The sequence below is a fragment of the Somniosus microcephalus genome, chromosome 16 (assembly GCF_052327205.1).
Source record: "Somniosus microcephalus isolate GS21.2 chromosome 16, FLI_Smic_1.0, whole genome shotgun sequence".
Classification (NCBI taxonomy): domain Eukaryota; kingdom Metazoa; phylum Chordata; class Chondrichthyes; order Squaliformes; family Somniosidae; genus Somniosus; species Somniosus microcephalus.
Genome location: NC_141002.1, coordinates 94,095,698 through 94,113,711, shown reverse-complemented (window position 1 = coordinate 94,113,711; position 18,014 = coordinate 94,095,698). Strand labels below are relative to the sequence as shown.

At 46.6% G+C, this 18,014-nt stretch overlaps 1 protein-coding gene across 1 annotated transcript in view; it reads right to left on the bottom strand.

The window, feature by feature from the left end:
• Positions 1-18,014, bottom strand: part of LOC147106396 (putative tetratricopeptide repeat protein 41) — an 87,448-nt gene that overhangs the window by 5,300 nt on the left and 64,134 nt on the right. Inside the window, exons 11-14 of the mRNA XM_086009463.1 lie at positions 14,517-14,700; positions 13,612-13,759; positions 5,972-6,121; positions 330-463 (exon numbers count right to left, since the gene is read on the bottom strand). Of these exons, the coding sequence (XP_085865589.1) occupies positions 330-463; positions 5,972-6,121; positions 13,612-13,759; positions 14,517-14,700 (616 nt within the window). The remainder of the gene's footprint in view (positions 1-329; positions 464-5,971; positions 6,122-13,611; positions 13,760-14,516; positions 14,701-18,014) is intronic.

Genomic DNA, 18,014 nt, shown 5'->3' with positions numbered 1-18,014 from the left:
CATTATTTGCCTTTGTAAATTGCTACGCAGCATTTCCCATTCAATTGTGCTATGTCAACTGTCACATGGTACTTGCAGAATTTGACCAATAGGTGGCTCTGTGGAGTGAGTTTCTGAAGTCACTCCCCCAACTCTGTTGCCAGCTTGTCTATGATTTTTTTTAAATCAACTGGTCATGTGCAAAACCGTGTGCAATTTATGAATTTGTGAATAACTCATCTTGTATTACTGCCGCAAACTGCACAGAGCAACAAGTTAACTATTCAGAAAATTACTTACGTAGGCGGAAAGAAACGTGACATAGTTATGTAAATATGTCGCTATCTTACCTAGTTTATAAATTGTAAGGGCTCTACTGAGATTGATCTGATCTCTAATCTGCAGAGATCTGGCCCGCTGCATATTGTCCTCTTGAATTTTGACCACTTGTCTGTAAAACCCTTCTGTTTGACTCCAGTCTAAGCTGCAAATAAAGGATGAGACTAATCATTGAATAGCAAAACTGCACAACAAATAGTTTGACCTCATAAACTGCTAGTAACAAAATCATGAGTGGCTGTGAAAGTCAGTCTCAAGTTTAATTTCTGATGGGAGAGCAAGTGCTCAATAGATAAACCTTACATTTCTTTTTATTGTATTCATTTGTGTTACCTTCCTAATAAATTTTTTTTGGTAACTTTCCTCACATTTTAATACCCAATGTCAGCAGCAATCATTCTCAGGTCAAAATTGACTCGAGCTAAAATTCCTGGGCCCTTAAATTCCAAGGGGCTACCACTGGAGGCCCGCGGTAACGCGGGTTGAACCCTAAAGGAACCACATTTATTTTTAGTAGTTCATGGGATGTGGGCGTCGCTGGCGAGGCCAGCATTTATTGCCCATCCCTAATTGCCCTTGAGAAGGTGGTGGTGAGCCGCCTTCTTGAACCGCTGCAGTCCGTGTGGTGAAGGTACTCCCACAGTGCTGTTAGGGAGGGAGTTCCAGGATTTTGACCCAGCGACGATGAAGGAATGGTGATATATTTCCAAGTCAGGATGGTGTGTGACTTCGGGGGGTAGGGAACTTGCAGGTGGTGGTGTTCCCCTGCGCCTGCTACCCTTTTCCTTCTAGATGGTGGAGGTCGTGGGTTTGGGAGGTGCTGTCGAACCATTTCGCTGGGGTTTCTGCTGATCTTCCACTCAAGTTATAGCGGGATATCGGCAGAACCACACGGTATTTCCAGACCGTTCTATTCTGCCAAATGATCTGCCTTAACCCCAAGCCCAAAATATTATTACTTAATGCAACAGTCTGACGTTTATATTTTCATACAACGTATTTTTGTTCATGCGCCACAGCAGGACTTGAACTTATAATCTAGGCTGACATTCCAGTGCAGCACAGAGGGTTGTGTCCATTTAGATGAGACATTAAAGCAAGTCTCCTGGTAAACCTTTTTTGCATCACCATTTTCTCACGTAAATGGTTTGATGACTGTTTTTGTAAGCAGAGTACAGCCATCACAATCTGAAACCCACCCTCAGTCCCATCATGTTAGCAAGGGATCACAATTACCCTATTTAGCAGAAATACCGTGCGCTGGAACTTAAGAACATTAGAACATAAAAATTAGGAGCAGGAGTTGGCCATTTGGCCGATCAAGCCTGCTCCACCATTCAATAAGATCATAGCTGATTTTCGACCTCAGCTCCACTTTCCTGCCCGATCCCCATATCCCTTGATTCTTTTGGAGTCCAAAAATCTATCGATCTCAGTCTTGAAAATACTCAACAACTGAGCAACCACAGCACTTTGGGGCAGAGAATTCCAAAGATTCACAACCCTCTGAGTGAAGAAATTCCTCCTCATCTCAGTCTTAAAAGGCCGACCCCTTATCCTGTAACTATGCCCCCTAGTTCTAGACACTCCAGCCAGGGGGAAACAACCTCTCAGCATCTACCTGTCAATCCCCCTCAGAATCTTGTATGTTTCAATGAGATCACCTCTCACTCTTCTAAACTCCAGAGAGTATAGGCCCATTCTACACAATCTCTCATCATAGGACAGCCCTCTCATCCCAGGAATCAATCTAGTGAACCTTTGTTGCACCGCCTCCAAGGAAAGTATATCCTTCCTTAAATAAGGAGACCAAAACTGTGCACAGTACTCCAGGTGTGGTCTCACCAAGGCCCTGTACAATTGTAGCAAGACTTTCTTACTCTTGTACTCCAACCCCCTTGCAATAAAGGCCATCATGCCATTTGCCTTCCTAATTGCTTGCTGTACCTGCATGCTAACTCTCTGGGGTCGATTTTCATTGACCTGTGGAGTTGGGATTGGAGGCTAAAGGGGGTTAAAGTCCTGAATTCGGGGATCCTGACACCATCCCACCCCCAACCCGCCTCCATGTAAGTTTCAAAGGAGGCGGGTACCCGCCCCGCACTGGGACCCGCCTACCCGAGGCAGGAAGGGATTAGTGCCTAATCCCTATTTTAAAGCTTGAAGTCTGGGATTCCCGACGGCTCCAAACCATGCCAAGTTAGAGGAGTTGGGCTGTCGGGTTGAAGGACTTGGAGGGGTCGAGATGCCGGTGTTCAGGTGAGTGATGGGTGCATGAGTGCAAAGGTAAGTGTGTTTGGTGTGTCTAAAGTGTGTAAAGAAGTTTAAATTACCTGTACTTACCTGTTCAGCCTTCCTTCCTCTAGGTTTCGGGAGTCCATCATCTAACCGGCACAGAAAGCAGAATGGCTGCGATCTGTCAAAAGTGACAGCCTGCAGCTTTCTGTGCCGGTGAGATTTCTAACTGAGTCTGTGTAGAAGGACTCAGGTTAGAACTAAGACTGTCAGTGTCTTGACAGATGAAATTTCAGTCTGTGACGTCACCTGTTGCTGGGTGGCCCTTAATTGGCCTGCTGAGCCCGCTGGGCGGGCTCAACAAGGTCAATCAAGTTAAAATCGCGTGGATTGGCCGCATCTCGATGGAGGCGAGACTACAACCCCAAATGTTGTAGTCCCGCCTCCTTCCCGACTTCTGAATGAAAATCACCCCCTCTGTGTTTCTTGTGCTCGGACACCCAAATCTCTGAACACTAACATTTAATAGTTTCTCACCATTTAAAAAATATTCTGTTTTTCTATTCTTCCTACCAAAGTGAATAACCTCACATTTCCCCACATTATACTCCATCTGCCACCTTATTGCCCACTCACTTAATGTATCTATATCCCTTTACAGGCTGAAATAACAACAGAAAATGCTGGAAATACTCAGCAGGCCAGGCAGCATCCGTGGAGAGAGAAACAGGGTTAACGTTTCCGGTCTGGGACCCTTCATCAGAACCTGAAACGTTAACCCTGTTTCTCCCTCCACGGATGTTGCCTGGCCTGCTGAGTGTTTCCAGCATTTTCTGTCGTTATTTCAGATTTCCAGCATCCGCAGTATTTTGCTATTATATCCCTTTACAGGCTCTTTGTGTCCTCCTCACAGCTTACTTTTCCACCTAGCTTTGTATCATCAGCAAACTTGGATACATTACATTCAGTCCCTTCATCTAAGTCATTAATATAGATTGTAAATAGTTGAGGCCCAAGCACTGATCCTTGCGGCACTCCACTAGTTATAGCCTGCCAATCTGAAAATGACCCGTTTATCCCCACTCTCTGTTTTCTATCTGTTAACCAATCCTTTATCCATGCTAATACAATACCTCCAACCCCATGTGCCCTTTTCTTGCTTAACAACCTTTTATGTGGCACCTTATCAAATGCCTTTTGGAAATGCAAATATACTACATCCACTGGTTCCCCTTTATCTACCCTGCTAGTTACATCTTCAAAAAACTCTAATAAATTTGTCAAACACAATTTCCCTTTCATAAAACCATATTGACTCTGCCTAATCATATTATGATTTTCTAAGTACCCTGTTACCAATTCCTTAATAATGGATTCCAGCATTTTCCTGACGACTGATGTCAGGCTAACTGGCCTGTAGTTCCCTGTTTTCTCTTTCTCTCCTTTCCTGAATAGCGGGATTACATTTGCTACCTTCCAATCTGCTGGGACCTTTCCTGAATCTAGAGAATTTTGGAAGATCAAAACCAATGTATCCACTATCTCTGCAGCCACTCTTTTAGAACCCTAGGATGTAGGCCATCAGGACCAGGGGATTTGTCAGCTTTTAGTCCCATTAGTTTCTCAAGTACTTTTTCTCTACTGATATTAATTACTTTAAGTTCCTCGCTTTCATTAGCCCATTGGTTCCCCACTATTTTTGGTATACTTTTTGTGTCTTCTACTGTGAAGACAGATACAAAATATTTGTTTAAAGCCTCTGCCATTTCCTTGTTCCCCAATATAATTTCTCCTGTCTCAGCCTCTAAGTGACCAACATTTACTTTTGCTACTCTCTTCCTTTTTACATACTTGTAGAAGCTCTTATAAACTTATGTAGAATTCCCACCTTATCTCTCACTAATACGGAAAGTGGAATTACCAGGTCCAATTCAAACAGGATAAAACTACGTACTGGGGAAAAATTCGGTTGATTTGCGCCTCCTGTTAGCGCCCTAAGAGGGCGCTAATGGAGCACAAAGCTACTAGCGCCTGGGCGCGGCGCCAACGCCTCCCGCGAAATTCAGCGGGAGGTTAGCGGCAGCGGTAACCGTTAGCGCCCCGTGGCGTGGCTCTTTTGCCGGCACTCCAATCCCTGCTGGCCCAGCTGGACCCCGGGTCGCGCTGCGCTAGGCCCCTCCCCTTTAATAAGGGGAGGAAGGCCTGCAGTACCACGACGCAATGTGCCACAGCTCATGGCACTGCGGCACGTAGCACCGCGATATTCACTCGCAGCTCCCCAAGAGGGAGGCGGGACACTTCCAGTAGCGCCCCGCCTCCCTCTTGGGGCGCTACCAGTGAATTCCGGGCACGGGGGGGGGGGGGGGGGTGCCCCAAAGGGGGAACAACCCAATTTTTCCCCTCTGATTTATTCACAATTAGATGATTTACATAAGCAGAGATACAGACAGATAATATACCTCACAGATATACCTAATTTGCAATACATATCACTACAATGACTGCTTAAAGTGTCCACTGCTCTCCCAACTTCTTCTGACAAACTCTTGAAATGACACAGTCTCTTTTCCTAATGCATTCAATTATGTAATAAATGGTACATAGAGGCAAGTTTTCCTATATTAAATTAGACAATATAGTTCAGGGGCCACTTGTGGTTCTCACCCCGCCCTTCATCTGCGGTCTTCGCCAAACTCACTGTTCCACTTAACTCTGGGTCTGTGTTATTGACCTGCCTGTATGTGGGATCGTCCAGTGGTGTTCCATTTACTTTTCAGTTAAAGAAGGCAAGGAATACAAGTAGGGGGCAGTGAAAATCCAGACTGATCTTTACAGAGGAAACATTTAAGGCCTTTCTTAAAGTTAACATTTTTTCCCGCATGCCGTCACTCACCCTTTAAGTTTTCCCAGGAGCCTTTTAAGGGCTGCCGATGCAGGCAATTTCCCATCCACCCACTCCTTTGGTGAGCTCACAGAGCTAAGACTAATATGGATAAATAATATGACCTGACCCCCCCCCCCACCTCCCCACCTCCCAGGGACCCCGGGACGTCGGCCTTGCTAGAAACCAGCAAGTGATACAGATGCTTCACCAGTTTCTGGAGCTCAATGGAGAATCCACCCATTCATGTGAGAATTTTGATGCAATAAAATATACCTGTTTTTGTTGTAAAGCCTAATTTGCTCCCTCGCCCTGATGGCCGGGCTGAGATCAGAAACTCACCCTGGGCACTAATCTGAGTCCTCCAATTCCATCAGCACCAACATGTTGCACCACTGGGCCACTGTAAGTGACTAATATACAAGTGCCATATAGTAAAGGCAGTACTACAACAACATTTGGACCAAGTTGAATTTTGGCCATAAAACTTTTCACAGGTTTACTTTCTCGGGGAGGGAGGAATATTATAACATTTACCTCTTTGAGTACTCAGGATAGCACAGCAGATCTGCCAAGTGTTCCATCACCTCAGCAACAATGGGATGCAATTTACCATACCATTTCTGCCTGATATCTAAAGCCTGTTGAAAACATTGTTCAGCTGCAGGAAGTTTACCCACATGGATTCTAAAAAGAAAGGAAAAGTTATTTTAATTTTTAATCAAAAATCTTAAAAGGAGCTTAATCTTATTTAAAGGTGGTACAATAGAATTGTGAACAATTAGAAATGACTAATAAGACTGTAACTTCCAAAAGGTACAGATTAATTCAAAAACTATAAAATAAAAATTTGAGTGGATTATCAATATCGTCTAAAAAAAGGACTTGCATTTCTATAGCGCCTTTCATGACCTCCGGATGTCCCAAAGCGCTTTACAACCAATGAAATACTTTTTGAAGTGCAGTCACTGTTGTAATGCAGGAAACGCAGCAGCCAATTTGCACACAGCAAGCTCCCACAAACAGCAATGTGATGATGGCCAGATAATCTGTTCATTTTAGTGGTGTTGGTTGAGGGTCAAGTATTAGCCAGGTCACCGGGTAGAACTCCCCTGCTCTTCCGCCATGGCATCTTTTATGTCTATCTGAGAGGGCAGATTTTACATGTCATCCAAAAGACGGCATCTCTGACAGTGCAGCACTCCCTCAGTATTGCACTGGAGTGCTAGCCTAGATTATGTGTTCAAGTCACAACCTCCTAACTCAGAGGCGAGATCACAGTCGAGGCCAATGATGTAATCGCACCCCGATCTGCATAGTTACAGAAGGACCCTGCCGATTTAAGATGGCTGCCTTTTCCGCCTGCTTAGAAGAGCAGGCTAAAATGGAAGACAACGAGATCCAGGCTGGGTTCTGGCGGGTAAGCCAATCGGTCGATCTTAACTGCCTACCCGCCCACTTTCCCATAGGCAGGTAGGGTTAAAATCGACCTCCTTACATTCACAATCAACCATGTGGAATTCTATATTTATACTTTACAATAATTCTGCATCAGTTATATTTATTACAGATACACTACAATCTCAGTGCTAAAGCCTGTTAAAAGTAGTGCTGAAATGACATTACTGAAGCTGTGTCCTTCGGGGTCAGGGGGGCCTACCTGCGGCCGGGGCGGCGCTAATTAAAGGCGAGGTGCTGGGCGGCCATTTTTGTTGCTGGCTGCCTGCCAGCACCTGCATCCGTTGCCGTCCCTGGCCACCTGAGCATGTCCCCCGCGTAGTGCCGGCAGCGCTCCATGAGCCCAGCACGTCTCTTGAGTGCCGGGCTCTTTTGCCGGCACTCCGATCCCGGTGGCCCAGCTGGTCCAAGGTCGCGCTGCGCAAGGCCCCTCCCCTTTAAAAAGGGGAAGAAGGCCTGCAATACCGCGGCACGTACCGCCACGATATTCCCTCACAGCGCCCCAAGAGGGAGGCGGGGCGCTTCCCTCTTGGGGTGCTACCGATGAATTTCGGCTGCGGGGGGGGGGGGTGGCGCTAATTTTTGCGGGGCACTAAAAGTAGCGCCCCAGCGAAGTTAGAGCCCCAAAGGGGACTTGACTCAATTTTTCCCCCAAGGACTCTAGAGGAATCAAGGGATACAGAGATCGGGCGGGAAAGTGGAGTTGAGGTCGAAGATCAGCCATGATCTTATTGAATGGCGGAGCAGGCTCAAGGGGCCGAATGGCCGACTCCTGCTCCTAATTCTTATGTTCTTATAAGATTTGTGAATATGATATCCTAACGTGAAGGAGTTTTTTTTTCCATTTTAATAAAGGAATCAAATGCAATACAGGGAAGGTATTCAAAAATCTCCACAACAGAAGTGTCTCTGCTCACTACAAAAGGCAAAATCCTGCGGATGGTGGAAATCTGAAACATAAACAGAAAATGCTGGAAATACTCAGCAGGTCAGGCAGCATCTGTGGAGCGAGAAACAGAGTTGACGTTTCAGGTCGATGACCTTTCGTCAGAACTGGAAAATGTTACAGATGTAGCAGGTTTTAAGCGAGTAGAGACGCAGTGGAAGGCGGGAGGGGAGGAAAGAACAAAAGGGAAAGGTCTGTGATAGTGTGGAGGGCAGGAGAGAACAAATGGCAAAAGGGATGATAGTGCAAGCCAAAAAGGATGGACTGTTCACTGTTGTGCATTGACTGCATTAGTAATTGGAAACATTTTCAGTGCATCTGCAATTTACCTTGAGTATCATTTTATTCAAAAGCAGCATCAATTCTTCTCACAGTGTTGTACAATTTACGAAATCAACTGTATGGTCGTGTAGTGGTTATAGTACTGGACGAGCAGCCCTGAGCAATCGTGGTAAGTTGCGAAATTGAATTCAATAAAGCTCGTCATTGTTACCACAAAAGCTGCTGAATTGTTGCAACAATTCACTAATGTGCTTCAGGGAAGGAAACCTGCCCCACCAGTTCAGCCTACATGTGATTCCAGTCCTGCATTATGTGGTTGATTCTTAATGCCCTAACCCGAAAACTAAGAACGGACAATAAATGTGGCTTGTCAATGTTTACTACAACCTGAGATCATTTTTTTTTAAACAAGTAAATGCCCAAAAGTTGTACAAGCAGAATCTTTGACAGAAAATACCGCTGTATGACGCAGGGAGGATGTTTCCCCTGGCTGGGGGGTCTAGAACGAGGGGGTCACCGTCTCAGGATACGGGGTAGTGTGGCGGAGCCACCAAGAGACTCAGGGCAATTAGTAATAATCCCTTTAACTACAGTGTAGTGCAGCTGTGGACTGCACCTTTAAACTGTCTGTTAACTATACTGTATGTACTCCTGCACTCTGCGTGATGACGTCATGACGCCGATCACGTGACCGCCAGTGGCGCGAAGAACGCGATGATGTCATGACGTCAGCTTCCAGAACCTTCCAGCAGTCGTCGAGTGCCTTGCAACCTGAACAGACCTGTGTACATCTTCTCCTGTAGTTTACTTGCTAACTTCGTTGTTTATTAAACTTTGTTATTTTGATTCACTGAGTCGAACTCCATTAATCGGATAGGAACCTCCGTTCCTATATTGGTGACCCCGATCTCATCGGACAACTTTCGTTGAGATTCCATAATGAACACGAATGCCGTCGCCCTCAAACTGCTGCAGTCCTGGGAACAGCAACCAGCAGCATGGTTTATCCAGGCAGCAGCCCAGTTTGCACTCCGGGAGGTTACAGCGGATTCGACCCGTTATTATTACGTGGTCTCCGCTCTCAACAGCGCCACGGCCTCGCGGGTCGTCAACCTCCTTGGCAATCCACCGGCTGAGGGCAAGTATGAAGCTCTAAAAACTTGTTTGCTACAGGTGTTTGATCTCAATAAGTCGAAGCGCACACGCAGGCTTATTTCTATGCCCGGCCTCGGGGACTCAAAACCATCGGAACTGATGAGCCAGATGCTCACGCTTTTGGGTTCGGAGCCCCAATGCTTTTTGTTCCGCGAACTCTTCCTCTGCCAGGTACCTGAACCAGTTCAAGCAGCCTTGGCCAATTCTGCCATCACGGACTGTGCTGAGCTCGCTGCAGAGGCAGACAAGATATTTACAGTTACACAGCAGTGTTGTGCAGCCACGAGGCGCCCTTCCCCCACGCGAGCGAAGCTCAGCTCTCCTCCAGCAGGCTGGTGCACGTACCACGCACGTTTTGGCGCCAAATCTCGATGCTGCCGTCCTCCCTGCAGTTTCTCCCTGAAAAAAAAGACTTCAGCAAGCCCGCACTTTTCGAGACGGACGGCAGGGTCTGAAAAACATGTTCAGGTCGCCATGGCGGTCGGTTCAGCGGGAAAACTCCTTTACATTACGGATTCCATGACGGGGCGACGATTCCTGTGCGACACTGGTTCCCAGTGCAGTATTCTGCCAGCTTCAAAGCTGGATCTACAATCCGGCGGGCACGGTCCTTCCCTCGTGGCAGCTAATGGCGCGGCTATTCGCACGTTCAGAAAACAGACAGTCAATTTAACCTTCGCCGGACAGCGTTTTGTGTGGGAGTTTATTACAGCTAAGGTCTCGCAGGCCATCCTGGGGGTCGATTTCTTCTGTGCCAACGGCTTTCTGGTCGACGCTCAACAATGCCGACTCATTAATGCGTCCACTTTCCACGCGGTGCCCTGCCACCGCAGCACCGCCGTGTCCTGGTCGGTCGCCTGTGCGGTTCCATCGCAGGACGGGTTTACGCGCCTGTTTGGCGAGTTCCCGGAGCTCACCAGGCCGGCTTTTTCGGCTGCAGTCACGAGGCACGGTGTGGCGCATCACATCACCACAACAGGATCGCCTGTTTACGCTCGGGCGCGAAGATTAGAACCCGGCAAGCTTGCAGCTGCAAAGGCTGAGTTTCAGACCATGGAGCGCCTCGGGATCATCCGACGCTCCGACAGTCCTTGGTCCTCCCCACTGCACATTGTACCTAAACCAGGCGGCGGATGGCGGCCTTGCGGTGATTACAGACGCCTAAACGAGGCCACTACACCGGACAAGTATCCAATACCCCATATACAAGATTTTTCAGCACATCTGGCGGGTAACTCCGTATTTTCCAAAGTGGATCTCGTCCGCGGATATCACCAAGCCCCTGTGCACCCTCAAGACGTCCCCAAAACAGCGGTCATCACTCCGTTTGGGCTGTTTGAGTTCCTCCGAATGCCGTTCGGTTTGAAAAACGCGGCTCAGGCCTTCCAACGGCTAATGGACTCTGTGTTATGGGATCTGCCTTTTATTTTCGTTTACTTAGATGACATTCTCATAGCCAGCAAGGATTCGAAGGAACACATGGTGCATTTACGCACACTCTTTGCCCGTCTCAGCCAACATGGCCTTATCATCAACCCAGCCAAATGCAAGTTTGGGATAACCAGTATTGACTTTCTGGGACACAGGATTACCTCAGAAGGCGCCGTCCCACTGGCCACCAAGGTAGAGGCAGTTATAGCATTCCCGCGGCCTCACACAGTCAAATCCCTTCAGGAGTTTCTGGGGATGGTGAATTTTTATCATTGTTTCATCCCCAAGGCAGCCCAGTTAATGCAGCCCCTGTATCACTTGGACACCGCAGATGGACCAGGCATTCCTCGACACCAAGGCGGCGTTGGCAGACGCAACTATGTTTGCACACCCACTCCCGGGCGCGACAGTCGCCCTCACTATGGATGCCTCCGACTACGCCATCGGGGCGGTCCAGGAACAATGGGTCGACGGGACTTGGCAGCCGTTAGCCTTTTTCAGCCGCCAACTGCGCAAGAACGAGCGAAAGTATAGCACTTTTGACAGGGAGTTGCTGGCCCTGTTTTTGGCCATCCGACATTTCCATTTTCTCCTAGAAGGGCGCCCGTTCACTGCGTTCGTGGACCACAAGCCGCTCACTTTCGCAATGGCCAAAACGGCAGAACCTTGGTCAGCTCGGCAGCAGCGCCACCTCACATTTATATCCGAATTTACGACGGATTTACGGCACGTGTCCGGCAAGGATAATCTCGTGGCTGATTGCCTCTCCCGTGCTCCAGCCCAGGCAGTTCACCTGGGCGTCGGATTGGCGGAAGATCAACTGGCAGATCCCGAAGTACAGGCGTTTCGGTCCACGCCTTCCAGTTGGCAGGTAGCCGATGTTAAGTTTCAAGCAGCAGGCAGCACACTCTTGTGCGACACATCCGTGAGAGTGCCCCGGCCCATTGTACCGGTCGAATGGCGTAAGAAAATATTCCAGGCTATACACGGTTTATCGCACCCGGAGATGCGAGCTTCACAACGGCTCATGTCCCGCAAATTTGTTTGGAAAGGAATGCATTTGGGCGTCTGGGACTGGACAAACAATTGCGTCGAGTGTCAAAAATCGAAGGTCCATCATCATGTCAAGGCTCCAGTGGCCACCTTCCCGGTGCCAGAACAACGTTTCGATCACGTACACATGGACTTAGTGGGTCCTCTTCCCGTGTTGCGGGGTTTCACGCATCTCCTGACGGTGGTGGACCGTACCACCAGGTGGCCGGAAGCGATTCCCTTGGTCGCTACCACTGCAGCAGACGTCTCCAGGGCGTTCATTTCGTCGTGGGTGGCTCGGTTCGGGGTGCCAGCTGACATCTCCTCTGACCGAGGTCCGCAATTCACGTCGGAGTTGTGGAACGCAGTTGCACAGGGCTTGGGTACCAAGCTGCACCGTACCACCACTTACCATCCGCAGGCGAATGGCCTGTGCGAGAGGTTTCATCGATCTCTCAAGGCGTCCCTCTGTGCCAGCTTGCGTGGACCCAACTGGGTGGACAGACTCCCCTGGGTGATGCTAGGCCTCCGCACAGCCCCCAAGGATGATCTCCAGTCTTCATCGGCTGAGCTAGTCTACGGTCAGACACTTTGAGTACCAGGTGACTTTCTCCCTCCACACACTGAACCGTGGTCTGCAGCTCAGCAGCTCCTCCAGCATTACAAGGCGGCCAGGAATTTCCTGCCTATTCCTACCTCGCATCACAACCTACAGAGGCCTCATGTCCCGGCAGAGCTCATGAGCTCTGATTACGTCTTTATTCGGCAGGACGGCCACAGAGACCCGTTCAGACCGCCTTATGCTGGACCGTTTCGTGTCATCTCATCGAGAGAAAAAATTTTCACGGTCGAAGTGGGCGGCAAGTCCGATACCATCTCTATCGACCGACTTAAACCAGCCCATCTAGATCAGAGTGAACCAGTCGTGGCTGCCCAGCCACCTCGCCGTGGACGACCACCGTTGACCGCCAGACCAGTTATGCAACGGCCCGCCATTGAACCGCCTGCATCTGCCTCATCCTTGCCCACACCACCTGCTATTGTTTCCTCCACGCCTGATGCGCCTCTGCAGACACAGCCAAGCACCAGCTCATTTCCCAACGTTCCACCTCCGCTGCCTAAGTTTCGTCGTCGTTCGGGCAGGCTCATCAAACCTCCTGCTCGTTTGACACTGGCTGTTTAAGAGAATTCTGGGGGGGGCGTCTGTGGCGGAGCCACCAAGAGACTCAGGGCAATTAGTAATAATCCCTTTAACTACAGTGTAGTGCAGCTGTGGACTGCACCTTTAAACTGTCTGTTAACTATACTGTATGTACTCCTGCACTCTGCATGATGACGTCATGACGCCGATCACGTGACCGCCAGTGGCGCGAAGAACGCGATGACGTCATGACGTCAGCTTCCAGAACCTTCCAGCAGTCGTCGAGTGCCTTGCAACCTGAACAGACCTGTGTACATCTTCTCCTGTAGTTTACTAGCTAACTTCGTTGTTTATTAAACTTTGTTATTTTGATTCACTGAGTCAAACTCCATTATTCGGATAGGAACCTCCATTCCTACAGTAGGACATTTAGGACTGAGATGAGGAGAAATTTCTTCACTCAGAGGGTGGTGAACCTGTGGAATTCTCTCCTACAGAAGGCTGTGGAGGCCAAGTCACTGAATATATTTAAGAAGGAGATAGATAGATTTCTAGACACAAAAGGCATCAAGGGATATGGGGAGAGAGCGGGAATATGGTACTGAGAGAGAGGATCAGCCATGATCATTATTGAATGGCAGAGCAGGCTCGAAGGGCCGAATGGCCTATTCCTGATCCTATTTTTCTATGTTCTATGAAGGACAGGCCAAATTAAATAATAAACAAACTCACTTTCGGAAACCTTCAAGAATTTTTAAGCTTGCTTCTCCGTGTGGATTACAGATCTTTTTAGTAGCTCTCCTGGCCTTCTGCAGTATGTCATCAACTTCAGTCGAGCCTCCTCGCATCATTAAATTAGCCAGTTTACACAACAACTGCGCTGTAAGACAAACTAGTACTGAATTTGCTCTGTTCAGTTACCAATGTTTTAAAAAAATTTAACTTAAAACTGCGACACACTGTGATACATGTTTATTGCCACAGCTAAAGTGAATTATTGCCTTCCTCGTGTGAATACTAATGCTATTTAGTAGCACGCAAACTGAGTGATGCTGTTTAATCCCACCAAGTAACAGTTACATAAAATTTCCATTAATGGCCTGGTACAAATGGGCAGAGGCTGAATGAATCTCCATTCACGTGCCTCAAAATGTTCTCTAGAATGTAGTATATTACCAAAGACCACTCAGGAGAACAAATATATATTCCCTATATGAAATAAAAATTAGACTGGAGAGAGTTATGAGTTGTTACATAAATTGGAGAACACTGATGTAAATTGGCTCATTGTGCTTTACAGTATCACCAGAACTTGTCAAACACATTACAGCCTTCTTAATGCACTCCACACTCATCTGGTGTATGTTACAGAATACATTTTCCTGAGTGACATGTAGGAACATAGGAACAGGAGTGGGCCATTCAGCCCCTCGAGCCTGTTCTGCCATTCAATGAGATCATGGCTGATCTGCGATCTAACTCCATATACCCGCCTTTGCCCCATATCCCTTAATACCTTTGGTTAACAAAAATCTATCAATCTCGGATTTAAAACTAACAATTGATCTAGCATCACTTGCCGTTTGAGGAAGAGAGTTCCAAACTTCTACCACCCCATGTAACATTTGTTCCATTACCTGTGAGCCTTAAAGTATCCGGAAGACTTTTCCTGATATCTTTTGATGCATAATCAATACTGTGCAAAGCCTTTCGAAAATGCTTTTCTGCGTCCTGTAACTTTCCCCCACTGAGATACAGGTCTCCGATGCTGTGCTGCACGTTAAAATAAATCTCTGTTTCCCTCAGGCTCAGAGGACATGACTAAAATCAATCAAGCACATGTTTCAGAATTAGATTGCCATTGGACTTTCCGAAGACACAAGAGTGATATGATCAACACTTTTGCGAGTATTTAATTCTATGTCCTCCCTATCAAAATGGCCGCCTACTTCCATCTCCATAGCATTACCTGCCTCCAGCCTTATCTCAGCCCTGAAATCCTTGTTTAACACCTCCAGACTCGATTACTTGAATACTTTGCCATCCTCCGGCCTCCCATCCTCCACCCTCCATAAACTTCAGCTCATCTAAAACTCTGCTGCCCACGTCCTATCCTGCATCAAGATTCACTCCCCCATCACACACTTCTTTGTTTATCTACATTGGCTCCTGTTCCACTAACGCCTCAAATTTAAAATTCTTACCCTTGTGTTTAAATTCCTCCATGGACTCACTCCTCTATAACCGCCTCCACCCCTAGAACCTCCCTCCACTCCCGTACTCTTGATTCCTCTGCCCGTTATGTATCCCCTCCCCCCTCCCTTCACACTAGGTCCCACATTGAAGTTCCCTTCCTAGACCCCTCTGCCTCTCCACCTCCTTTAGGCCTCTCATTATAAAAAACAATTCTTGTTTTTATTATTCATGTGGGTGCCTCTGGCAAGGCCAGTATTTATTGCCCATCCCTGATTTCCTTGAATAGGTGGTGATGGACCTTCTTCTTGAAGCGCTGCAGTCTGTGTGGAGAAGGTGCTCCCACAACGTTAAATCTTGTTACCTATTGTAATGGTCTGAGTAGCTAAGAGCAGTTAACAGTTAACCATCTTGGTGTGTCCAATGTTCCCTCTTATTTTTTGGGGGTGTGTGGCCCCTTTAGGGGACTACGTGGACCTTTCACAGTTTTGCGTGCATGAAACTTTACATTGAAAAAGCCAGTCCCGGGCTGCGCGAGACCGGCAGAGAGTTATCGGGAATGTTGGGTGTGTCACATGTAGACCAGACCAGATAAGAACAGCAAGTCTCCTTCCCTAAAGAACATTAGTAAACTAGTTGGGTTTTTATGACATTCCAGCATCTTACTGGGCATTTTTACTGATATCAACTTTTTATTTACAGATTTTTTTTAAACTGAATTCAATTCTCACATTTAACTAACGTTGAACTCAATTTCTCTGGATTATTGGTCCTGGATTACTAGTCCAGTAACATAATCATCAATGTTCCCACTAAGGTGCGCGCGCAAGTCTTTAAAAAATTTAAACACATTACAATCAGTTCACTATACCAGGCACCAATGTTCCTTCTAAGCTGTGAGCGTGCACGGCTGCGCAGTAATCTGCAAGGTCCCACGCCGGCCGCTCACTGGCCTTTACATTGGAAACACCGTGCAGGCGCAGAAATTTAAAGGGACCGCGCACTGAAAGAAACAGGCCACGCAGAACAAAGTGCAGCTTACAGGGAACATTGCCAGGCCCCCATCCCTGTCAATGGAAAAACTCTTACTATGCTTGGAAAGATGAATGTTTGTCATTGCAGGTGGTGACAGTGAAATGGTGAACTATGACAGCTGCAGTCAAGCTACCTTGATATGGTTTACTGCAGAGTTTCTGAAAGAACTTGACAAGACCATAGCAGCAGAAGAATTGCTTCTAATTGCCCATGCTTTGCTACCAGAGGTAAAATTAAACAATAGTTAGTGAGATTGTATTCGAATATATGGATAACATTCAGAAGGACAAGATAGAATTGCAGTGATCATTTTTTATAACGATTATTGTCCTCAGAATTTATATACATATTTTGGGATAAAAACATTTTATTAAATTACAAACTTCAGTAATCTGAAAGGTCCCGCTCAGCAGCTTTTACATTGTGAATACCGCGCATGCGCAGAAATTTAAAGGGACCGTGCTTTAAACGAAACAGGCCGCGCAGAACAAAGCGCAGCTTACAGGGAACATTGATAAACCACTCTACTACCGTACCAAGCTTTTGGTCACCATCCTAATCCCTCCTTCTTTGACTCAGTATCCATTTCACTTATGCCTCTGTGAAGTGCCATGGGACATCTATACACATTAAGGGCATGATATAAATGCATGTTGTCGTTGTGCATCATATGAAACAAAAGTGCAGATTATGAGCAGTTTACATTTGCTGATCGTTACATTTTTATGGAATTTATTTTCCAAAAAAAGCAACTTCAATTTTATGGAATTTTAACAATAGATTTATAAATTGTTTTAAAGTTTTCAATTGGTTCAACTGTTATTCCATTGTTATATAGAGGAATGCTCCCAATACATTCATTCAAAAACCTGAAGGTGCTTCCAATGCTGATACTGAGAAGTTATCTGAGGCTGCATTTATACGGCCATCTTTGGGTCGATGCAAAATGGTGCTGAAGGCACATCAACGCAATAAATGGCAGGATAACTTAGAGGTCTGCTGAGTGCACTAAAGCGCTGAGGATAGGAGGCCCTCCAAGAGAGCACCTGGCCCCGGTTTGAGTGCTCGTGCTGCTGGGCTCCTCAAGCACAGGCAGCAATCCAAATGTAAAACTGCCAGGACTTGCTGGGACTGACTGCACCAAATAAAAGCTCCTAAAGAGTGCGGTATAAATCCAAGCAAACTAATCCCTGTCAAGTGTGCAAACTGCCCACAGCACCGTGCAGCTGACTATTTATACTACCAATCTCACTATTTAGTTCTGGTGTGACACATCAATAAAATACTATGAACTATTTACGAATGTTGGTCAAGGTTATATTTATTTATTGTATAGAAAAATCCACATACTGCTTGAAAGCTACTCTTATACAAGAGGACTTTTTAAAAATAGCACTGTAACTTTAAACACCCGTATAATATTTACATAGAATTAACCACACAGAAACAGGCCATTCAGCCCAAGTGGTCTATACCGGTGTTTAAGCTCCACAAGTGTCTTCTCCCACCTTACATCATCTCATGCTATCAGCATAACCGTCTATTCCTTTCTCCCTCATGCACTTATCTAGCTTCCCCTTAAATGCATCTATGCGAGTCGCCTCAAACACTCCCTGTGGTAGCTAGTTCGACATTCTCACCACTCTCTGGGTAAAGATTTTTTCTCCTGAATTCCCTACTGGATTTATTAGTGACAATCTTACATTTATGGACCCTAGTTTTAGATTCCCTACAAGTGAAAACATTTTCTTTACATCCAGGGTTTAAAACATTTTAAAACTTTGTGATCTCAATTTTCATAATTGCATGTGTTAGGGGTGCGAATGTTTGTTCATGTTTTAGTGCAGCTTATAGTATTATTGCACCTCAACAAAGTTTGTAATTTAATAAAATGTTTTTATCCCAAA